Source organism: Mus caroli, unplaced genomic scaffold (assembly GCF_978045245.1).
Source record: "Mus caroli unplaced genomic scaffold, Mus_caroli_1 scaffold_18, whole genome shotgun sequence".
Taxonomy (NCBI): domain Eukaryota; kingdom Metazoa; phylum Chordata; class Mammalia; order Rodentia; family Muridae; genus Mus; species Mus caroli.
Window position 1 is genome coordinate 65,695,735 of NW_028227273.1, and position 24,596 is coordinate 65,720,330.

Sequence of the window (24,596 nt, forward strand, 5' to 3'; positions counted from 1 at the left end):
CTTTGGGGCCTGGCTCCCTCAGCACAGATAGTCACTTTAGAATCCTGCTTGCCTCAGGACCTTCCCAGGCTCCCAGTGGTAGCTCTAGAGAGAGGAAGCAGGCCCTTCCAGACTTGGAGGGACACAGGATCAGGAGCCAAGCTTAACAAGTGGAAGCGATTGGATGAGTTAGCCCCAACAGTCTACTCTTAGTACGTTCCTACCTCACAGAGCTGTGTGGGTGCCTGAGACTGGACAGAAAGAAAACTGTAGGCCCGGGACAGGACATTTCTTTAGAGCCACCCAGCAGGAGCTCAGTGCAGAGTTCTACCCAAGCAAAAGAAGCCTAGCCGAGGAAGGACAGAGCCAGCCGCTTCTCCGCTTCTCCACGACGGGGTGCCTTGGCAGTTTGGTTTGCCCTTTCCCCCTCCCCGGGCCTTGGCTCTAAAAGAAACTTCAGAATACTGCCCACTTTGTACTTGATGGCTTTCAAGACACCAGAGCCTGTATTTAGGCACACGGGGTGACCTTGACAGTGGGGCTCACCTCAGAAATCCAGGCAGGGGCAGGGCAGGCCAGGGGCAGAGCCCTCTTCAGCAGCCTCCGCTTCTTCAGAGGCATTGCCCACACAGATCATGGTGGCCATTAAATTTCAATGAAGTCTGTGGAAGCTAATTCTGGAGTTGTGCCCCACCCACCCACCTACTCACTCACAGGGACGAATACCCAGCCCCTGCACTTACAGAGACAGGGCTGATGTCCAGAGTAAGCAGCAAACAGGCTGTGGAGACACACTATAGCTCCTCATTTGGAATTCTAGAACCTTGGGATGAGTTTGAGACCACCTAGGCTATGAAGGACAGTTCTGTCTCAAAAAACAAACTATAAAAAAGCCCAGTAGTGGCGCCTTTGATCTCAGCTCTCTCGGGAGGCAGAGGAGGCAGATCTCTGATTTTGGGGCCAGTCTGGTCCACAGAATGAGTTCTAGGACAGCCAGGGACAAAAGAGGGGGGGGGGGGAGAAGAGGAAGAAGAGGAGGAGGAGGAGAGAAAAGATCCCAGCTGAGCAACAGCAAATGAGGGCTTCCTGGTATCCCAGGAGAGGATAATCTTACGCACTTGGTCCCTGATTTCCTGGCTCTGTCGGCAGCTCATGAGGATGAGGAGGAGGGAGGGAGAGGCTCCCGCAGTTCCTACAGTGTTCCTACACAGCTGTGGTTAGCGTTATAGCTGCTCTTCATGAGGTGCCAGAACCTGTCCTGCTGTGGCTGTTCTGGCCTTCTGATGTTCTTTATATGGGGGTTCTTTAGCGGGGTCCCCCCGTGTCTTTGGGATCTCACAGCATGAACTTAGACATCCTGCCCCCTAACTGGGTTACAGAGTCGGGATGTTAGCACTGGGAAGAAGTCACTGGAACCTTGGTGAGGTTGTGTGTAGTGATGGTGGCAGAGAAGGAAGGGTCCAGGCTCTGTTCAATGATGGCAAGGCAGAAGACCCAGAACTCTGCCAGCCCAGGCATTACCCCAGATTCAGCCACAGCCCAGGAAGAAGCACAGCCACCACTCAGGTCCTGTTTGGCGTAGGTGTGGGCAAAAGCCTACCAGCGGGTCCCAGAGCTCACCTCTCCTAGGGCGGAATTCCGCCTGGGTGGGCGCTGAGGCGCTGAGGCGCCGCAGGGCTAGGGAGGCAGGCTGGAGCTTGGGCCCGGCACTGAATGATGGAGGAGCCCAGGTGGAAACTTGCAACTTTTATTAAATACTCATCCGCCCGTCTGCCACCACCACCCAGAGCAGGAAAAAAAATTATCAAAATAGGATTAAAAACCCAAACCACAAAACAAATGAAACCCAGTCCCCAGCAGTCCGGGTACAGGCCACTCGCTTGCCTCTCTGCCACAGACAAGCGAGGAGGCACCTTCACTCCAGCCACAGGCCCCTGAGGAATTAATTCTGACTGTGGTGGTGGGAAGTCCCTGGTGCCAAGTGGCTAGGCATCTCGGCCACCGTAGCCCCAGGAGACAGTTATTGCTGGGAGGCGCTGGGCTGAAAGCTGTCAGCCTTTCCCCTGGTGGTACTAGCAGCCAGGGTGGAGGCCAGTCCTCGTCCACCTAGTCACCACCTCCCTGAGGAAGGGAGTGGACAGAGCAGGAAGAATATCCTTCCAAGGGAGGGACGCAGGGGTGTGGCAGCCTGGTGACCAAGCTCAGTGTCCACTGTCTGCTGCCTGGCCCTCATCTTGGGTGTAGCCCACAGACCTTTCCACTAGAGGCCATTTTCCTGTTGCCTCATCACCCCTGAGGCCTATGTGGCCATCTTCTTGGGGTCAGCTGTGGCTGGGGGCCCCGGAGGCAGGGCTGCCTGTGAGCATGGTGCCTTCTCCAGTGTGGTGTGGGAGCTGGTCCTCTTGGGCTCAGCAGCCGCTCTCTGTGGTTTCCAGGGTCACAGCCCCTTGCTGCATAGCAGCAGTGGCTACGCTTATGGCCTCCTCCAGGGTCTGCTGGTCCTCCAGCTGTGGAGAGGTGCAGCAGGGGGAGAGGTCAGTTCCTCCCTTCCAGACCCCACAGACCTGTGTGCTCCACCCACTCTCTTGGTTGGTTTGGTTTTTGAGACAGGGTTTCTCTGTGTAGCCCTGGCTGTCCTGAAACTCACTCTGTAGTGAGTGGCCTCAAACTCAGAGATCCACCTGCCTCTGCCTCCCAAGTGCTGGGATTAAAGGCTCTTTCTTATTAGGGCTCTACTAGAGGAAAATGCCCTGGTAAAGAGTCCTATTAGGCACGTCCTGGGCAGACCACAGGCTACTCTGTGTTAAACATCAGCTGGCTCACAGAACAGCAACTGGCTGGAAAACGCCTTAGAGAGAATTCGCTCCAGCTTCTCTGTCTCCCAGGTGAAGAGAAAGACTAAGCCTGAAGCACAGGTGCTGCCTCAGCCACCCCAAGGTGAAGGACTCCCCAGTCTCCCTGTATAGGCAGAGAGGGCCTGAGCTCTCCCTCAGTGCCCACGCCTCCCCACCACTCCCTTTCAGGCTCCCTCTCCCTCCAGTCTTCAGCCCACCTGCACTGCGATGTGTGTTCCGTTGGCTGTGGCCAACAGCGCCACCTGTTGGTGATGAAGAGATGCCACGCTTGAGTCCTCAGTCACCAAGGCCCCAGAGGTAATGATTGTGACCTGGAGACACACAAGCAGAAGACCTTGCACCTGCTCCATGGCTGGGGGCAGCACAGACAGGAAGGACAAGGTCACTGCGCTGTGCAAGTGATTATGACTGCATTTTTCTCTTTAGTTTGCACGATTTTCTTGCAGGCTGTCAGGGTGGTAGAGACAACACTGGGGACTGAACTTAAGGGACTTGGTGTTCAGAGCCACCAAGCTACCCCCAGTCCTTCCCATGCTTTGTGGTTTTGAGTAAGCTGTCCAGGCTGACCCTGAGCTGTCTTAGTCCTAAATCGCAGGGAGTACACCTACGGCAGACACGCTGCCTGGAGCTGCCTGCCAAAGGCTTTTAAGGATGAAGGTTGCTGAGGGGACTCGTTTTTTGATTTTTTTTTTTTAAAGATTTATTTATTTATTTTATGTAAGTACACTGTAGCTGTCTTCAGACACTCCAGAAGAGGGCGCCAGATCTCGTTACGGATGGTTGTGAGCCACCATGTGGTTGCTGGGATTTGAACTCTGGACCTTCGGAAGAACAGTCGGGTACTCTTACCCACTGAGCCATCTCACCAGCCCGATTTTTTGTTTTTTAAAATTTATTTATTTATTATTTGTAAGTACACTGTAGCTGTCTTCAGAGACCCCAGAAGAGGGCATCAGATCTCATTACAGATGGTTGTGAGCCATCATGTGGTTGCTGGGATTTGAACTCATGACCTTTGGAAGAGCAGTCGGTGCTCTTAACCTCTGAGCCATCTCTCCAGCCCTAAGGGAATGGTTTTGTTTGTTGTTTGAGACACGGTCTCTCTTTGTGGTCCTAGAAATTGTTATAACATAGATCAGGCTGGCCTTGAACTCACAGATGCTTTCCTGCCTCTGCTTCCAGAGTGATGGGATTAAAGGTGTGTACCACCACACCTGGCCTTTGAGGGGAGACTTTAAAGTCTGGGTGGTTGGGGGCTGGTGAGATAGCTCAGTGGTTAAGAGCATCAGCTGCTCTTCCAAAGGTCCTGAGTTCAAATCCCAGCAACCACATGGTGGCTCACAACCATCTATAATGAAATCTGATGCTATCTTCTGGAGTGTCTGAAGATAGCTACAGTGTACTTACATATAATAATTAATTAATTAAAAAAGTCTGGGTGGTTGAGTCTTGGGAACTGAACCTAGGGCTTCATACATGCCAGATGGCAGCTCCATGACTGAGCTGTACCCCATACCTTGCTTAGCCCAGACTGACCTTAAAGTTGTGGTCCTCGTGCCTTAGCTACAACTACAGGCTCATACCACTAGGCCTGGCAGGGAGACTTTTTATGGTGTCTTTGTCTCATATGAAATCTTGGATGGTTTGGTCTGTGCATGTAATGCCCTCCAACCCCCATGACAAGGTTACACAGAGAACAAGGAAAGTGCCTGGTCATACGGGCTGAGTCTGCGTGCCATCGGCGCTGACCATGGTGACCGTGTGTGCACCAGATGTGGCCAGTTCTTCGTGATGACCGGGGATGGTGAGGGTGGTGCTGCCGTGCTGTGTCACTACACTGATGGCACTTCCCAGGGCCTGCAGGTCTTCTGGAGACAGGCTGACCTGCAGACAGGAGGGACATGAGCTGGAGACAGGGGAGGGAGCACTGGGTTTGGGCACTGGCACAGCGCAGGGCCACGGCTACAGAAGCAGCAGCAAGGCCTCTCTCTGGCACTTGTACCTCCCACTATTTTGCCTCTGTAACCCCCTGCATGCAGGTCAGGGTCTCCACCTAGCGTGCCTTCCTCTTCACCCTAGTAGAAAGAGGCACACTAGACAATGAGGTATGGCCAAGGGGCAAGGTACTCTGTGGCCACAACACTGGCAGACTTTTGACTTCAAGACCCTCGAGACCTGATGTGACCCCACTTAAGTACATGCATGTCATTCAGATGAGCACACTGGGAGGAGCAGGGCTGGGTGACACACTGGTCCCCTCAGATGCAGCTCTCTAAAGTCCATAAAGGCAAAACAGGTGCCTGGGTGGAGGTGAGGCTGAGGACCTCAGGGGCCATTGGGAGACCGGTCCACCCATCCCCAGGGCTTCTACCTGCTGGGTACCGTCCTGAGTGATCAGAGCCACCTGAGGGGGCCCATCCTCCTCCGTCACCATGGCTACTTGGGTTGGGATGGCACTGCTCTCTTCCTTCACTTCCGAAAGGTAAGCAATGTGGGTTGGTTTGGGCGGGGGGCTTTCCTCAGCAGCAGAGGCGGCTAGGAAAAGAGAGCCTAGACTGTTACCCGCTGCTAGATGTCCGGAGAGGCTCTGTGGCCCTGCCTCCCGCTCTCTGCTCCCTCACCCTCCAGCTGCTGCTGCTCATACAGGGCCTGTTCACTCTCCTCCGTGGCCTCCAGTTCCCCGTGCGCGCTGCGCTTGTGCATGGCCAGGGTGGAGGTCTGCCGGTAGGTCTTGCCGCAGCTACTGCACGTGTAGGGCTTGCAGTGTGTGTGCACCACGTGGTGTTTGTACAGGCTCGAGTACTCCGTAAAGCGCTTTCCGCAGCCTGGCACCGTGCAAACGTATGGCTTCTCCCCTGGGGACACTGGGCTGTGAGGGGGGTGGGAACTGGGGCTGGCAAGGGGGAAGCTAAGGGGATAGGGTTGGGGACAGGACTGGTGTCAGGAAAGCCAGGGGAAAGGGCTGAGAACTGAGACTCGGGGACAGGAGTTGGGGAAGATGGCCTGTGGAAGACAGGAGGGCACGAGATTGGGACCTCCGCACCCAGAGACAAGGTGGAGAGAGTAAGGGGCACGTAGAGAAGGGGAGTGAGGGCAGACACTGCAATGGTGGGGTGTGGGGCTAAGAATTGCAGGTATAAGAGGAGAGACAGTGGGGTAAAGAACACAATGTCAGGATGGGAGAAATGGCTGAGAGATGATGGGAAGCTAGACAGGGGTTGGCACTGGAGACTGGACCCCAGAGTCTCGTGCAGAGTAGATGCTTGAAGGAGACGCAGGTGACATTTTCATCCAAGTGCGGCTAGGAGCTGTCCTACTCTACTGAGGTGAACAGGACTGTAGGACTAGACCCAGCTACCAATGGGGGCACTGCTCATGGTAGGTGAGACAGCATTTGGGGTACCCACCCCAGCCCAGCCAGGAGTGGCTGGCTGGCAGAGAAGGCTGGAGCTGAGAGGTCCCCGATCAGAAGCCCACAGAAGGGGGAGGTGGGGTCTGGGGAGGGGCTCCTCACACACCAGCTGGCCCACCTGTATGGATGCGCACGTGATTCTTGTAGTTGGTGGCGCTGGTGAAGCCACGGCCACAGTGGGGCTCGGGGCAGGTGTAGGGCCGCTCGCCTGTGTGGGTGCGCACATGTACCTTGCGGATATTTGATGTGGTGAAGGAGCGGCCACAGCCCTCAAAAGGGCACCGGAATGGGCGCTCACCTGTGCAGACAGGGGATTGAGGGACAGCTCAGGAGGGCCAGAGCCAAGAAGAGACAGCTCTGGGCTCTGGGCCTCAATCTGAAAAGCAGAGTGAACCCCTGGCCCCTGGGGATGGGGTGGCAGGGCCCAGCCTACCTGTGTGGGTCCGCACGTGTTTCTGCAGGTCCCCTGAGGTCTTGAAGGCTTTGCTGCACAGCTCCTCTGGGCACTTGTATGGTTTCTCACCCGTGTGAGTACGAACATGACTTTTTAGCCCATAGCCTGTCCATGTGTGGTGGGATATAAGAAGAGTGGTCAGCGGAGCCTCGTCCCTGCTTGCCTGCCTGCTTGCCTGCCTGCCTTAGAGGCTCTCTATCCTAAGTGATGTTCCAGGATGCTCCACAGGCTCAGGACAGCCTCTGACCCATCCTGCCAAGGAAAAGCCCACAGTGCCCTGGGACGCTTTATAAGGCCAGATGGAGACATTCTAGAATATGAATCTCAGAGGGAGCCTAGAGAAGCTGAGCCCGAGGGCCCTTGTTTCCCATAGCAAACAAAGCCAGAGAAGCCACAGGCTTCAGTAGCCTACAGCTGGTGGCTGCCAGAGCTGATACAAGAGACAGGCCTCTCTCCTGTGCCCCAGCCTCTTCCGAAGGCACTTCAGGCACCTCAGTGGTCTTTCTGGGACAGCACAGTCTGTGCTTGGCCACCTTTGTAGAGGTCCCCAAGTAGATCTAGAACCCTTTGCTGTCAACTGATTTCAGACCTTGTCTTCATCCAGATGTGTTACCTGTTGCAAAGGCCTTTCCACAGCTCGGGAAGTCACACCTGTATGGACGGTCCCCTGTGTGAGCTCGTTCGTGGACCTGCGAGGGAAAGCAAACCCGTAGCTCAGGGATGGGACTGGCTGAGTCCGCTGGTTCTCTTCCCTCCCACACTCTGTGTCCCAGCTTCCTATGTGGACACTTCTCTGCATGTGCCTCTTCCCTCCTGCAGGTGACATGGGGCAAGGGCCAGGGTGGCGCCAGAACAGTCTTACAGGGAAGAGGCGGGGCTCAAAGCCACCTGCCAGCCTTACCTTTAAGTGATGGGCAGTGGTGTAGAGACGACCACAGCCCTTGTAGCCACAGCGGAAAGCTCGGTCTCCAACCTGCTGCCCTTTGCCATTGTGGGAAGCAGGGCTATCGTGCAGAACCTGAGGGGAAAAAACAACGCTGGGCGTGGTGGCGTACTCCTTTAATCCCAGCACTTGGGAGGCAGAGGCAGGCGGATTTCTGAGTTTGAGGCCAGCCTGATCTACAGAGTGAGTTCCAGGACAGCCAGGGTTACACAGAGAAACCCTGTCTCGAAAAACCAAAAAAACCAAAAAACCAAAAAACAACTATCTTAGTGTTTCTATATGTACTCCCCAGGGGATGAGAGGGAGGACACAAGACCCAGCTGAGAGCCTAAGACCCGAAGAACAGAATTAATCCTGCACGGGGCAGGAACAGAGAAGCAGAGAGCTCAGTTTCCCAGCACAAGCAAAATCCCCCGGGGAAAGAAAGGAAGTGGCATGGGAGGGGCTTTAAATCTCAAAGGCCACACCCAGTGGCACACCTCTTGCTGCCACTTTTAAATGTTCCCAGTGTCACCAACTGGGAACCAAGGGTTCAAACACTCATCCAAGCCCCACAGCATAGCTCCTGTGGCCAAAGGCTGGACTCGGGTGGTTCTGGAAGGGAGGGGACAAAACTGGAACTCCTTTTGATAAATTGATTTTTTTATTAGTGTATGTATACACACATATGTATATACATAGATGTATGTGAGAGAGTGCACCTGAGGCAGAGAAACACATCTAGACAGGGACAGCTAGCAGACTCCTCGAGGCTGGCATGAAGTCCTGGTGCAGCCCTGATGGAGCAGGGAGGCTGGGTGTTCAGGGCATCTAGCAGAATCTCCTGGGTAGCAGGGTTGCCCTGAGCTAGGCTGAGTTAGAACCCCTGCTGACCATACACCTAGGAGGCTGGGGCTGATCAGCATGTCTTCTTCTCCCCGAAGGAGACCCTGCTGCGGAGCAAGCACCATGATCATGGGCTGGAGTCACGGGTGGAAGTGACTTCTGAAATCACCTGGTTCCACTCAGCTCACTTACCCACGGCTGGAGTAGGTGGTGGCAGAGCCAGCCCTGACCTCGAGGCTCTTGCTTTTGATAAAGCCTAGTTCTCTTTCTGTCTCACATCTGGCCTTTAACATACCCTACAGCACAGGGGCTGAAAGGAGGTGTAGCCCGAGGGGCTTGTAAATTTTGTGCTTCCTTTTGAAGAGACATAAAATTTTCCTCTTTTAGAGGAAAACTAAGAAACTTAGAAAACTAAGCCCTCCCGGCTTGCAGGTTTGTTGGTGTTTGGTTAACTCTGCCCCATCCATCCAAGGCTCTGTGGTCTATCCTTGACTCACAGGTCTCTGTCCTCAGCAGGTAACCAGGGCTTCTCTCATCAGGCTCCCTTTCCCAGAGCCCCAGCAGCTCTGGTGCACAGGCCTGCTCACTACCTGCTGGCTTTATTCCCCAGTGTCTAAGTCAGTCTCAGAGAAGCAATAAATATAGCGGCATCTTACTTCACTGGATGGGAAAACTAATGAAAAGGCACAGGCAGAGCTTTCCCAATGTGCAGAGATTATCACTGCAGCTTGAGGTGGCTGGCGCTCACTTCCTGCCCCTCAGAAGCCGCTGTCCTTACAGCAGCCTTCCCTTCTCAGCCAGCAAAACAAGAGTCAGTGCACAGCTGTCTGTCTGTCTGTCATGGCCCCAGTGAGGGGAAAGGAGAGAAGAGCAGTGGGAGGCGCGGGGGCAGACGGGCTGAGGAGGAGCTGGGGCGGATGGGCTGAGGCCAGGGTAGCCCAGTGTGAGCCCAAGCCACTGTTTTCTAGAGGGTGAAATTGTTTTGGTTTGAGATAGGATCTTGTGTGGTTCAAAATGGCTTTAAGCTCCTTTCTCCACATGCCAAGGACTGGGATTCTAGCATGGACCACTACCCTTGGCCAGACAAGTAGGGTTTTGGCAGCGCCAAGAGGTGGTGGGCAGGCGGTAGAGCAGGTGCTCACCTTGCTGGCATACTGCTCCAGGGCCACCACTGTGTCCGCGCCGAAGCCTTCCTCATCGTCCGCTGCCAGGTCCTCCAAGCCCACCTCTGTGTGCACAGCCAGGATGGTGCTGTCCGACGGCGCAGATACAGGGTGATGAATGTAGGCAGTGGAACCGTCCTCCAGCTGGACAGCTTCCAGGGCGCTGGGGTCATAGCCCTCTACAGGGCACACGAGGTTAGGCCTGATAGCTCACGGGGACACTCAGCTGAGACCCTGGCTTTACATGATGATCGGAGAGTACACCAGAGGGGAGCCGTGCGGAGTCAATTCAGGGGGCCTCATTGTGGTGACTTCCTCTCGTTGGTCCAACTGGGACTGCCTCTCACAAGCACAAGGCCTCCCAGGGCACACTAACCAGATTCTCCCAAGGGCTTCCTGCCCAGACACTGGCCAGTCCCCACCCCACTTCATTTGGTCTTAGGATGAAAACCCAAATCTCTATTCTGATGGGCTGGACTCACCCTGGCCCTGGCTCTCATCTCCTTGCTGGGTCTCCCAGCCCTATTGCTCCAATAAAGGTTACCTCCCGCACTGGCTGGTCCTACCCTGCCACTCCTCTTTCCTAAGCTCCCGGATGCTTAGACAGTGGATAATTGACCTCACGTGGCTCTATTCAATGGAATGTTGGAGCTGTGAAAAGCTGGGCATCCCTGAATGTCTCTGAATGGGCATCAGCTAAAAACTGATGCAAAACAAAATGTTCAGTGAACCTGGGGCATTTCTGAGGGGCTGCTAGTGTTGTGTCACGTGACCTCACGTGTTCAGCCTCAATTCTGAACATGGCACACACACTTTGCATTCTGCATGCTATCAAGCCACACAACACAAACCAACTGCCGCTGAAACACCTCAGATCTGATTCTGTGTTATTTGCACGCACTTTCTACTCTTACAGAATCATTATTGTTTAACGGAAAATAATAATATAGTATTTTCCTAAAGTCACTGCTCAACAAGAATCAAATCAGTCTACTTTTGGGCTATATTATGCTATAGGTTTGATTTTTAAAAATTGCAGTTTGGGCCGGGCATGGTGGCACAGTCCTTTAATCCCAGCACTTGGGAGGCAGGGGCAGGCGGATTTCTGAGTTCGAGGCCAGCCTGGTCTACAAAGTGAGTTCCAGGACAGCCAGGGCTATACAGAGAAACCCTATCTCGAAAAAACCAAAAAAAAAAAAAAAAAAAAAAAAAAAATGCAGTTTGGGGGCTGGAGAGATGGCTCAGCAGTTAAGGGCACTGACTGCTCTTCTAAAGGTCCTGAGTTCAAATCCCAGCAACCACATGATGGCTCACAACCATCTGTAATGAGATCTGATACCCTCTTCTGGTGTGTCTGAAGACAGCTACAGTGTACTTGTATATAATAAATAAATAAATTAAAAAAAAACTGCAGTTTGGATTGCCAGTTGTTAAGTGAATTCTGGTCTGGGATAGGATAGTGAGATGGCTCTAAACACGCTGCTGCCATCAGTCACTGCGCGATGTGATGGGGCACTGAGCTTCAGTCAGGTCTGCACTGTTGAAGATGCTCTACAGCTCGCATCTGTCATCATCCTGGGGCCCAAACATTTAGCCGAGACCTCAGCATGTGAATCTGTATTTGTCTGAATCACAGTGAAGGCGGAACTGTCAAAGAACTGGGCTTTTTAGGATTTAAAAATGTATGTATGCGTGTCTAAGAGTGCCTATGTGAGTTTATGTGCATCATTGTGTACAGGAGGCTGAGGAGGCCAGGGAACACCGGATCCTGTGAAACTGGAGCTGCAGGCCATTGTATGCCGCCTGGTTGTGGGTGCTGGGAATCAAGCCTGGGTCTTCTGTAAGAGCAGTGTGCGCTCCTAACTACTGAGTCACCTCTCCAGGCCAGCAGTTGTAAATTTCTTTATGTTTCATTATTGGTATTTGTATAGCAATTTTACATAACTATATTATCTAGGGATGCATAAAATTTCTTGTGCAAAAAGGCGTGGTCAGAAGGAGGAGCAGCTCACACAGCCTGCCCTTGGTGACTCTATCTATCCTTGCTCAAAGGCGCTCACTCTGGTTCTGCTCAGTGTGCCATTCACCCATGACAGCTGAGCTGCAGGGGGCAGGGCTGTCTGACTCTGTTCTGCTGTTTATGCTACCACACTGACAGAGACTGCGGCCAGACAATGATCACTCCTTCCTTCCTTCCTTCCTTCCTTCCTTCCTTCCTTCCTTCCTTCCTTCCTTCCTTCCTTCCTTTCTCTTTCTTTCTTTCTTTCTTTCTTTCTTTCTTTCTTTCTTTCTTTCTTTCTTTCTTTCTTTCTTTCTTTCTTTTCTTTTCTTTCTTTCTTTCCCTCCCTCCCTCCCTCCCTCTCTCCCTTCTCCCCTTTCCTCTCTTCCTTGTTTGTTGTTTGTTTGTTTGTTTGTTTGTTATTTGGTTGGTTGGTTTTTACTTTTTCGAGACAGGATTTCTCTGTGTAACAGAGCCCTGGCTGTCCTAGACTCGCTTATATAGACCAGGCTGGCCTTGAACTCACACAGATCCTCCTGCCCTGCTTCCTGAATGCGGGATTAAAGGTATGACCAGCACACCCAGCCTAAGCGTTTACTTTTTAGTAGTTAGGAGCTCCCACGGTCACTACACCTACTGTTAAAGATGAGTGAGTGTCCTTCCCCTGGTGTGAGAAAGTACCAGCGCCTACAGCGCCTACGGCACCTACAGCGCCTACGCTGATGGTCGAGACTCCCTTCCCCACCCCCATGGTCTGCCCAGGGAAGCTAAGCAAGGCTGTTCTCCAGGTTAGCAGGGTCTTATCCCTGGGAAGAGGGTGCTTGTGCTCACCCCAAGCCTCTTCCCTCCCACCAGCCACAATGCCTACGGGCCCACCTTTGGGTGTGTGGTGTATGTAGGCCATGCTGCCGTCTTCCAGCTGCACGGGCTGACCATCTTCAAAGGAGAAAGACTCTGCAAGGAGAGCAACGCCAGTCCTCCTCTGGAGCTTGTGGCCATGGAGGGCACTTGGGGCTGCCAGGCCTCCCTCCACACGGGTGTCTGGGGCGCCTCACCTTTCTGTATCGTCACCTGGTGAATGTATGCAGTGGTCCCATCCTCCAGCTGGATCACTTGCCCTTCAAGCAGCTTCTCCCCTGGGGATGTAAAAGCAGAGAAGTGGAACAGGCTAGCAAAGGCCCACCACGTGCTTGCCCGCTGTGGCAGACGCCTATTTGAATCTCTGCATCCTTGCCTATGGTCCAAGCATGGGACCATCCACCACGTTCCCTTCACCACCTCTTAAGCCTCAGTCTGGAGGCCCTGAGGAAAAACATCCTGCCATGAAGTAACTTTATCTGCCACTCAGCAAGAAGCAATTTCCTTTCTTACTACCCAGGCCTGTGAAGATGGGAACTTCTGATCTAACGGTGAGCTGCCCAGACTGAGCTAAATGGAGAACAAAGAATATCCTGAAACCAGGGAGGATTCCCAAATGCCAAGAAATTCAGATACACAGCCAATTAATAGTTAAAACAGATTTCCTCATTCCCCCTAACAGTGTGCCAAAATCTGGGGCCTCCAACGTGACATGCTGTGGTAGGGGTGATAGCCACAATGTGCTCTGGAGCCAGGACTGACCTCCCGAGTGTGTAAGCCTGCACCCATATTCAGCTTGAGTCTCAGCTGCCTGCTCCTTTGAACAGTTGTCTCTTCTACTGCAGTGGCTGTGGACTTGAGTGAGCTCACAGAGAGCAGGCAGGAACACACTCAGCCCTCCACAGGCTGCAGCTTCACGCTGGTGAGCCCCACAGGCAGAGTAAAAGCAGTGGGAGTCAGATTGGTGGTGTTCATCTACAATCCCAGCACTTGGGAAGTGATGCAGGAGGCACAGGAGGTCAAGGCCAGCCTCTGCTACAGTTTGAACTTGAAACTAGCCTGGAGTACAAGAGATCCTTCTTGAAAAACAGCAACAAAAAACAAACAAAAGAATTGGAAGTGAAGGGATAGAGAGGTGTGGGTGCGTGTGCCTGTGTGTGTGTGGTGTTTGTGTGCACGTTGAGTGTGCATGTGTGTGCACGTGTGTGCACATGAGCATGTGCGTAGGTCAGAGGTCAACCTTGGGTGAGGTTCCTCAACAAGCCTTCCCCTTGCCTTTGAGATAGCATCTCTCATTGGCTGGCCAGGAGCTCCCAGGTTCCATAGGCTGGCGGGCCAGAGAGTCCCCAGGGATCCTCCTGGCTGGGAGATTAGAAGCACGTGCCACTGCACCCAGCTTTTGATGTGGGTGCCGAAGGTTGAACTCAGGTCCTCACACTTTCGTGCTCCATGAGTGAGCTATCTGCCTAGCCTGAGTATGGCTACTGTGGGGGTGGGTCTATGACTCACCTCACTGTCACGTGAGCATGTTTCCTTACTTGATCTATGCAACCTCAAGCCCCACTCCCACCCCACCCACCAAAGCTTTCCTTGAGACAGGATCTTGCTCTGTAGCTCATGCTGGCCTGGAATTTGCTAACCAGACAAATGAAGACCTCAAAGTCATTGTAAGCTCCTGTTTCTGCCTTCTACATGCTAAGGTTTCAGGAGTGTGCATCCTGCCAGGCTTTCTCTTCCTTTCCAGGGCTGGGACTGAACCTTTAGCCTTTGCATGTCAGGCAAGGGCCTCAGCCAGGAGCATGTATCCCTAAACCGTGATTGTTTTATGCAGGGTCTTGATATGTGCCTCAGGCTGGCCTCATATTGCAATCCTCTTGCCTACATCTCTTGTGCTTTGAGGGGACCACAGGTGTAGGCCACTGTGTCCTGGACTCTTTTCTCTTCGCTTAGATGGGGGTCTCGAGTTGCCCAGGTTGGCTTTATCCTCACTATAGAGCTGAGGATAGCCCTGAATTCCTCCTGTCTTCCTGCCTTCACACCTAAGTGTGAATGAGCCACCACACCTGAGTGGGCCCTTGGGAGCAGACTCAAGGGCTCCCTGCTCAGGCTGTTCTCTTGGGAGAGAATGGGAGTGAGGACAGAAAGAAAGACAGGGAGACTGACAAGTCCACGCAGGAGACGTGTTCACTCTTTCTTCAGCTCAGGAACTGAGCCCTGTAATAAGGAGAAACGCCAGCTGGCCTCTTCTGACTCAACTATCTGCTGACATTTCCCCATCAGGGGAATCCCCAAACTCACCCCTAGAGGAATTCTCCATGGGTTCTGGTGCTCTGCACAGTTGTGACTCCCCAGCTCTGTAGTTATGCACAACCTTGAATGGCAAATGCCCTTCTGCTTTAGAAAGTTCTAGAACCTATAGGAGGTGGGTTTAGCTGGAAGAAGTCGGTCCTTGGAGGTTATGTGGGGTGTGTGTGTGTGTTTCCCCTTGGCCCGTTTCTGCTTCATTTCCTCCTTCCTGTCAGCTGTGAGGTGAACAGCTTTCTCCCACAGCCCAGAGACTCCCGTCTGCAGTGATGTTCTGCTCAAGCACATGGGGCCAAATGACTAGGACTGAATGCCTTAAAACCATGAGCCAAAGTAAACCCTTTCTCTTTCATAACATAAGGTATTTATGTTGTCCCAGTAAGGCAAAAGGAACTCACAAGGCAAAAGGAACTGGTGCCAGAGAAGAGGGATGTGGCTGTGACCTGATAGTGTGGATCTTAGGTCTTGGGAACTTTCTGTGGAAGGACTTTGGAAAAGTATGGAGCAGCAAGCCGGAGAAGGCTTAAGCTGCTGTAAGCAGAACTTAATAAGCAGTTTCCTGTATGAGTTCAAAAGACCAGGATGCCAAGTACAAGTGGGCAGTTGAGATTAGGCTCCTGCACCTTCAGAGGGGACAGGACTCCAGTGGGGACAGACCAGAGGACCATGAATGGCACATTCCAGCAAAGAATATCATGCATGTCCTAAGATTTTGAGTAAGGCTGAGTTTAAAAGTAAAAGTAATTATTCTGATGTAAGATTTTTAAAAAAAGATTTAAAACTACATTTATTTGAGTGTGAATAAGTGCACACACATGGATACACATATTGCAACCCAGTGGGAGAGGCAAGAAACAGACCTGAGAAGAATGATGGGAGAAAGATATAAACAAAAGGGCTGGAGAGGCAGCTCAGTGGTTAAGAGCACTGACTGTTCTTCCAAAGGTCCTGAGTTCAATTCCCAGCACCCACATGGTACATGGTGGCTCACAACCATTTGTAATGAGATCTGATGCTCTCTTCCTGTGTGTCTTTAGATAGTGACAGTGTATTCATAAAAAATAAAACAAGTGTAATATATATACATATACATATATACCTATATATGTATGTGTATATATATATATATATATATATATATATATATGAATGAATGTATATAGTCACAAACAGAGAAACAGAGAGGTAGAAGAGGCAAAGACATAACTTTAAAAGAAAAGATTTAAGAAGAGTGATTTGGGGCTAGACAGCTCACCTTTTTGCTATTCTGTTTTTTTGAGACAGGCCTGCCTTAGTCTCCCAAAGGCAGAGACTACAGGTTGAGGGTTGGCTGCCAACTGCTTTAATTCATTAACTAGTAATTCTCTGTGGAAAGCTGAAGCAAGGGAAGTGACAGGGTCTAAGGAGAAAGCACAGCCCCACCTAGAAGTCCCAAATTCTCTCCCAAACTGCAACATGACAGGTGAGGGACAGGACGGACAATGCAGGGACAGAGAGCTACGGGCTTAAGTATTCTAGAGAAAACACATTCTCAGGAGAACAATCCTAGACAGACTATGACAGGCCTTCCGAAGCCACCTCAAGAGCTTGCTGACGACATCAAGGGCTATCTCACTTCATTGTCAAGAAACAAATTTTCAGCCAGGCATGGAATCCCAGCACTTGGGAGGCAGAGGCAGGTGGATTTCTGAGTTCGAGGCCAGCCTGGTCTACAGAGTGAGTCCCAGGACAGCCAGAGCTACACAGAGAAACCCTGTCTCGAAAACAACAACAACAAAAGCAAAGAAAACAAAGAAAGCCCACATCCGCACACCTAGGCCTGAACATTTTCTTAGGTGTGTATTGAACTGAAGGAGGCGGCAATGTGGTTATGAGGATGGCGCTGCTCCAAGGATCTGGAAAAGGAAGGAGGAGGCAGCGTTTCTGTCCACGGAAGCCAAGACCGCATGGGGCATGTCTGAGAATGGTGGGCAGGAGCATCCTGCCCAGAGGCACCCATGCCCAACAGCACTTCAGGCTCGGGCTCTCCATGGCCAGACAGAATGTGCGACTGTTAAGTCTGCGTTTCTCACAGACGACAAACTCTCAGTGTGACTCTCCCTCATCTGAAAACCTAAGTCTGCAGTGCGTGACCTCCCAGTGAGTTCGGGAAGTGCAGGCTCACATCTATGCAAACATTCCAAACCCTAGGTCTCCAAACCCCACACATGTCTACTCCATGTCTGCACAGAGGAGGCCTCGTCTGCTCATAAACAGCTTTTTAAAATTTTTACTTTTATTTAGGTATATATGTTCATGGTGTGTGTGTGTGTGTGTGTGTGTGCTATGTGTGTATGGGATACCTCAGAGACCAGAAGAGGGTGTTGGATTCCCTGGAGCAGCCCATCATAGGTGCTGAGAACCCAACTCAGGTCCTCTTACAGAGAACTGCGTCTTGACCACTGAGCCTCCAGGCCCCCAGCGTGTACTTCCATGCTTGGAGAGTTGTCTTAGTCTTCAATGCTATGGTTATAAACTCACACCCCGTGCAGGTCTGAGGAGATGCCTACACTCCTGAAGAACCATTACTTATCTGAGATTCAAGTCTCTCCGTGAACCCAGTGTGTTTATTTGGCACCACTGGTGTCAGAGACTGAGGCATAAATTGTATGCTTGGGGCCCCTGCTGCGCCTAGAGTGTCTTGTACAGGGCAGAGACTCAGAATGTCAAACCCAGCACTTACATCCACTTCAGTCAAGACAGCGGGCTGCCTCTGTTCAGGAAGCGCCCTAAGCTGGAACAGGGGTGTCTGAAAGTAGGCGGCCTAGGCTTGCACATGCTGGTCCCTAATTCTAATGAGTCCCCTCTGTCAGGTGCACACAGAAGTCCCTCACAGGCACAGAAAGCTGCACCAGGTGGGGGCCAGCAGGCAGGTGAGCAGGGAAGAGGGGCAGGGTTCCGAGGTCCCCAGAACACTCACCTTTGACAGCCTGCTGGACGTAGGCTGTTGTCCCATCACTGAGCCTCACCGTTTGCAGCCCCAGGCTTTCCATGACAAACTGCCACTTGTGCCTTCAGACATGAAGTTGGCTTCTGGTCACCACTGAGGTCACAGATTTCCTTCTGGGTCACCAATCTGAGAAAATGGACAAAGTCACATCAAAACAAAAAACAAAAAAACAAAAACAAGAAGAGCAAGCCTCACAGCTCCCTCCTGTTGCAAGTGATCAACAAGGCCCAAGGCCAGCCAGGAGCACACAGACACTGCTTCAGAGAACTAAGCTGGTTCCTATGGAAAGTGTGTCACACACACACACACACACACACACACACACACACACACACACACACGGAGTTAGTTCAAAATGGTGGGCACAGAAGCATGGTGGTCAAGATGCTTGTGAAGTAAAAATCCACTGACCGAGCCATTACTGACCGAGCCATCACTGACTGAACTCGCTTCCCCTCAAAGGCAGGCAGGCAGGCAGGCAGGCAGGCAGGCAGGCAGGCAGGCAGGCAGGCAGGCAGACAGGCAGGTTTTCTGCCTGGTTGTCTGTGCTTACTCCATGGTCTATCCTGTGCTTAGACCCATCCATCCACCAGCACTATTGATCATCCTCAAGGAACAACAGCAGGTCCCTAACAGAATTCACAACATTCCCATCTCGGGGATGGTACCTCCATCCACCCAGCAGCGGGTCATCCCTGAGTCCTCTGCTCATAAAAAGGCAGGCTACTTCTCACTCAGAGCCACCTAACCGTGTCCTCAGACCAAGTCTTCTCTGTTTCTGATTTATTTTCTAACAAGCTGTGAGGATGACACCCCCCCAAAAAAAAGCAGCACAAATATGCAGCTTACTCCCAGAAGCTGGGGTCCTTCCTCTTCCTGGGGCTCACAGCCCTGGGGCTCACTTCCTTCACCATTTATCAATGTAACCTGGGTTCTACCTGGCTCTTCTGGCTTGGGGTGGCTGCACCAGCCCTGTGTGCTGTAGGTTGAACACAGACATGATTTGCTATGTCCTAGCAGCACGGAACATGGTCCATTGTAGACCCTCATATGTGACCTGTCAGGAGTCCTCTGCCCCTGCTTTTGGTCTCCTTAAGATTCTCTAAAGAGGCGTTTTCCTTTCTCAGCCTTATTGGCGGCTTGCAGGGATTGGTTCCTGCCTTGCACCGTGTGGATCCCATGGATCAGGTTGTTAGTCTTGGTTTCAGGTGTCTTTACCCAAACAGCCATCTTGATCATTAAAATTAAGATTCTCCCAGACTGCCTACTTTAACCTTGAAACCCCAGATGATGCTCTTCCTTCACACTGATATACCTAGAGGATGTTTCTGTGTCACCGGGCACATGTTGCTTGAGGCCAGAAGTGACAAGCTGGGGCTTTGTGCCTCGAGGGTTGTGAGAACAGTGCTGCAGTATAACTACAGTCCACCTGGGACTGTGCTGTATCACTCCACCCTAAGCTTGGCATCTTCACTAGAATAACTAACTCATTCACTAAGTCTGTTAACATTTACCCGAATGTGCTCTGCTCCAGGGATCGGCATCTGCAATAGCCAGCAACACACACACAATGACAACACAGGGGTGTGGACAAGCTCACATCTCTACGCTCTGGTACCGTTATGTTCCCTGGTTTAAAAACATTTTCTCTGTGAGTGAATGTGCACGTGGAAGTCAGAGCACAACTTGAGGGAGCTGGTTCAATCCTTCTGTCATGATGGTTCTGGGGACCAAATTCAGGTGGTCAGGGTTGGCAGCAAATGCCTTTATCTATGGCCCAGTCTTGTTGGCCCTATTTTCTTTATTTCACAGTTTAGTCCTAGGATATCAAATAACTTTCTCAAGGTTGCAGAGCTACTAAGTGTGAGAGGAGGATTTGAACCCACACCATCTGATCAAGAATGAGCACTCAATGCCGGGCATGGTGGTGCATGCCTTTAATCCTAGCACTCAGAAGGCAGAGGCAGGCGGATTTCTGAGTTCGAGGCCAGCCTGGTCTACAAAGTGAGTTCCAGGACAGCCAGGGCTACACAGAGAAACCCTGTCTCAGAAAAAAAAAAAAAAAAAAAAAAAAAAAAAGAATGAGCACTTAAGGTCTCTACGATGCTGTCAAGTGCAGAGGGTCTCCTAGGGGTTTAAAAATGCTAAGACCACTAAAAAGTACTCTTGTGGAACACAGGCCTGTCTCTATATATTTTTTTAATTTTTAAAGTTTTATCTATTTATTACTTATATGAGTGTACTATTGCTGTCTTTAGACACACCAGATGGATGCATCAGATCCCATTACAGATGGTTGTGAGCCACCATGTGGTTGCTGGGAATTGAACTCAGGACCTCTGGAAGAGCAGTCTCTGCTCTTAACCACAGAGCCATCTCTCCAGCCCCTTGTCTACATTTTTAAAGAGGTTGTCTAAGGCTATCACAGAGGTATGGAGAGATCAAAGGGGAACAGCTTCTGGGAACTCAGACCTGAACCATCTTGTCTAGGAACGACCCACTTGGCTCAGATCTCTGGTCCTGACTGGTTCTGGACTGCTCCACAACTCTTAACTCCTATTCTCTTAATCAGGGAGAGAGTTTTTTTGGTTTTGGGGTTTTTGTTGTTGTTGTTTTGTTTTTTTGGTAACCCGTTTTACTGTAACCACAACATGTGAGAAATAAGGACACATATAAGACTTGGCCTAAATACAAAACAGACCACAGGCTGAAGAGACAGAATGGCCTCCAGCTTCCATGGCTGGGCTTGTAGCTCCCACAGTGACAGGTGGTTGAATTTAGAGTGCCTGCTCTCTACAGGGCTCTGCAGTCAGATAGCAAATGGATGAGCCTCTCTGAGCCTCAGATGCTGCAGCTGAGACAGCAGAGACACTGCTTCCTAGGTTATTGTAAGGGCTAGATGAGGTCGCACACGCTGCCACTCAGGACAGGACAGGCACATGGAGAGGACTCCAGCAGGGAGGCTCTGGAAGGGGAGTATGGCACCATCTTAGTTCAGGTCCTCATGAAGGAACTGGATGGCTCTCTGCAGAAGAGGTTTCTGTCTCCCTGCCTGCTTCCTTACCCGTTGGCCCCGATGGCCTTATAGTCCTTCCCACTGCTCAGGCTAACACAGCGATGACGGACACACTCTTAACATGTGCTAAACACTGCTTTATGAGGAGACACACACAACCCCTTGCAGAAGAAGCTACTGAAGCTAGGAGAAAAAGCGATCGGCCCAAGGTCCCAAAGCTGCCAGCTGCTGCTGAAGTGGGCTGGCTGGCCTAGGTGTGGGCCTCCACACTTCCTACCGGTAAAGTATAGGGCACTGTCAGCACTCAAAGTTCTGTAACCTTACCCCAGCCTTCTAGATCTGCCACGACAGGGGAAAGGGGGATTGGAGAAGCTGGGAGCCACATTTTCCAAAATGTCCCTTCTTAGACCCAATAAAACTAAACCTATCCTTCTTTTCTTCCTTCCTTCCTTCCTCCCTCCATCCATCTCTTCTTTCTCCTTCCTCCCTCCATCCCACTTCCTGTCCTAGCACACATGCTCATCAAGTGTTCTACCACGAGTTGCCCAGCCCAGCAGCACACATCTTCACTCCGCTGCCTGGTCGAACATCCAGGCTGAAGCATCCCTTTCCTTCTCAAATCTTGAGGTGCACACCCTGGGAGCACATGCTGCTGTCCCCCCAAGCACGAGCCATGGTCCTCGTTCTCCCTTCCTTTTTCCTTTCTTCCTTTTGCTTGAGATACGGTCTAACTAGGTTGCTCAGCATGGTCTTGAACTTGTGATCCTCCTGCCTTCTGAAGCTGAGATTGCAGGCTTGTGCACTGAGTCTTGGTGCATCAAGTCTAAGGGGTGAGAGTCTTGACTGGCAGCCATCTATGCCTTTAGCCTATAAGCTTGGCTCTCCTTCCCCTTCTTTAAACGATGGCTTACTCTGAATCCTCTTATGCTAGCACTAAACTCACGAGCAACAGGCAGACCTCAGAGGCTGTCTGGGCAGTTCCTGCCCACAGTGGGCATTTCAGAGTCAAGATGGACGGAGGAGGTATGCGGTTTATCAGCTCCTGGGTACAGTGAGGGGCAGTTGGGAAGAGAGGGAGACAAGAGTGATGACAGCCAGACCTCAAGCAACCACTCCTGACTTTTCAGAGCAGCCCCAGCAGCTTGCTCTACTTTTAAAAACCAACTCAACCTATTGACTAAATGCAGAAAGTCCTCTTGCTGTGCTGTGTAGATGCATCTCCTATTGCCAAGACACCAGGGGACGCAAGCTTCTGAAAGGCTTTGCGGATGAGCGGACTGTCTCTAGGTCCCTCCACACAGCCTGCTCTATGTAAACTATCTGCAAGAGGCAGGAGACTGAAGGGGGCATGCACACTTGTGTTCCACACTTAGCAAAGGTTCAGCTCCAATCTGGTCCACATCCAAGCTTCTCATGGATGGCAAACATTAGTCTGGGAGGGACAAAGGCTGATGGGGACAAGGAGCAAACAAATCAGACACAGATTTGGGAGAGCTGTGGTAACAAACTGATTCTGTATCTGCTGTTACAGAAAAGGACTTCGGTGCACATCAAGACCCAAGCCTAGTTCTGTGGCTTTCTAAACCATGAAGAGAAAACAGGAAATTAGTAACAGAAAATTGCGCTGCTCGGGGCATCACACACACATCCAAAGGCATGCTGGCTGTAAAAGCCCAGTTCATGCTTGCATGGTTATATACTGCTGTGAGTGTCACAACAAGGCAAGTGGCCAGGCAGAGTGGATTACTTCCAGTTCCAAAGCACAGGGGATGCAGGTCTATCATTATGGAGCAGAAACTATTTCAACTAAAATGGAATTTTGAGTACACAATTAATTGCATTTAACACCTCCACTTGTGACCATCCAGGATGGTGGTCACAGGTGGCTCTCACCCTCACTTTTAGTTCAGGAATGTCCAGAATCAAGGCATGTTGGAAGATTATACTAACTTTGGACTAATAGGCAAATTAGCAGAGTGTACCTTTATTTTTATTTCATTTGTTCCCCACTGAAATAGAGAAATTGCACAAGTGGCGTGGCCACCCTCTGAGCATTACTTTTATTCTGGCACTCAGAGGGCAGATGCAGGTGTGTCTCTGTGAGCGCAAGGCAGCCTGGACTAGATCACAAATGCCAGGCCAGCAGAGAGAGACAGCAATACCCTGCCACAAAAACCCAAAACCAACCAACCAAACAAACAAACAAAGGAAAGGAAGGAAGGAAGGAAGGAAGGAAATATTAGCAGTGATAAAGGCATCCAGCTGTGGTCACCACCGGCTTGACAAGTGCCGTTTTTGTGAAAAATGACATATCCCATCAGCATCAGGAGAGGTGGGGACACCCCATTAACACTGTTTAGTTAATATCAAAGTGGAACAATATACAAAATCTTAATGAGGAAGAGAAAGTACTTTTGGCTTTCAGAAGGAAAAAAAATCCAATGGACAAAGAAGCTTGTCAGGAAAACCAATAGATGGAGAATCAAAAAACAATCTACAAAATATACTAAAACCACGAAGACAAACTGTGTGTTGGAGCTCACACTGTAAACCTACAAGGCAGACAGATACAGGAGGATCCACAGGACTTCGGGGCCAGCATGGTTACACATAAGCCAAGGTTACAGAGTGAGAACTATTTCAGTAAGACAATAAAGAAAGCAAAGGTATAAAGAGACACGGTAATGGAGAAGAGGTGGCTGGAAACATGCTAGCCCTGAAAGGCTGTCAGAAAGGTGCGTCCAGAACATTGGCAGCACCCTACAGGGCCAGGGTGTGGGCTGACATGAAGTCTCGTCTCCTGTCACGGCAGTGTGAGAGGGGACGGTCACTGTGGAAAGCAGCCTGGCAGCCACTTACGTTGGTGCTGGCACAACCTTCCCATGTGATCCAGTGATCACTCCTTTTCATCGTGAACTGGGAATACCTCCACAGACATATTCATTCAAAGCCCAAACTCATGGAAACCAAGATGTCCTCAACAGGCAAACTATGGCACATCCCTTTAATGGAATACTTTATGTTTTAGAATGTATGTTTATGTGAGTATGTGTGTCTCTGTGTGTGTGAGTGTATAAGTGTATGTTTGTGCAAGTGTGAGCGTGTGTGTACTGAGTGTGTATGTACACAGAGGCTGGAGGCTCACACTGGGCTGTTCCTCAGTCACCTTGTACCTTACTTTCTGAGACAGTCTCTGAAACTGACTGGTTGGCTGGATTAGTTAGCAGCAAGCTCTGAGGACCGGTGAGTTTCCAGCTCCACGGTGCTGGAGCCCTGGTGCACACTAGTGCACCACGTGGAGGCCCTCGTGCCTGGTAGTATGAAGCCGACTGCCGTGCTCCAGAAGGGCAGGCTCGGTCTCCCTCAGGCCACACACGTGGGGTGCTCCTGGTTACTACTGTATGAATGGAGGAAGAAAGGAGGGAATCTATCACCGGCACACTGCCTGGGCAGAATCACAGCCTCAGAGGTGCCCGGCTGCCTTGCTCATTCTAAATCTAAATGCTCACAAGAGGGGCTGAGATGACAGCTCCCTTCTAGCCTAAGGCAGCCGTTTAGAAGGGAAGCCAGGAGCTGTGGGATCACACGGCTCCCCGCTGGCAGAGTCCAGGCAGACTCCTAACCCTCCAGCTTTTCCTTCTACATGCAGTTCGGCACTGGGAGAGCAGGCAGTACGAGGGCCCCACAGATCTGTATATCGAGCTGCTTATCAATGGTTCTATTTTGCTGTCCGAAAGGGTCTCACAAGTGACAAGCTTATTCTAGGACAGCCAGAGCTACAGAGAAAACCCTGACTCCG

General features: G+C 51.2%; 1 protein-coding gene across 3 annotated transcripts in view; it reads right to left on the reverse strand.

Annotated features, from left to right (window-relative positions):
- Window positions 1-1,712: 1,712 nt before the first annotated feature.
- Znf76 (zinc finger protein 76) overlaps window positions 1,713-24,596 on the reverse strand; it is a 28,786-nt gene continuing 5,902 nt past the window's right edge. For 2 of the 3 annotated variants that reach the window (XM_021186212.3, XM_021186213.3), the window contains exons 2-14: window positions 17,752-17,907; window positions 12,686-12,766; window positions 12,507-12,584; window positions 9,611-9,810; window positions 7,602-7,718; window positions 7,314-7,389; window positions 6,680-6,805; window positions 6,365-6,544; window positions 5,456-5,689; window positions 5,206-5,369; window positions 4,554-4,718; window positions 3,032-3,145; window positions 1,713-2,486 (exon numbers count right to left, since the gene is read on the reverse strand). In XM_021186212.3, coding sequence (XP_021041871.1) covers window positions 2,388-2,486; window positions 3,032-3,145; window positions 4,554-4,718; window positions 5,206-5,369; window positions 5,456-5,689; window positions 6,365-6,544; window positions 6,680-6,805; window positions 7,314-7,389; window positions 7,602-7,718; window positions 9,611-9,810; window positions 12,507-12,584; window positions 12,686-12,766; window positions 17,752-17,824 — 1,707 coding nt within the window. In that variant the 5' untranslated portion in view covers window positions 17,825-17,907 and the 3' untranslated portion in view covers window positions 1,713-2,387. The remainder of the gene's footprint in view (window positions 2,487-3,031; window positions 3,146-4,553; window positions 4,719-5,205; window positions 5,370-5,455; window positions 5,690-6,364; window positions 6,545-6,679; window positions 6,806-7,313; window positions 7,390-7,601; window positions 7,719-9,610; window positions 9,811-12,506; window positions 12,585-12,685; window positions 12,767-17,751; window positions 17,908-24,596) is intronic. The other variant, XM_085833023.1, reaches the window with a different exon arrangement.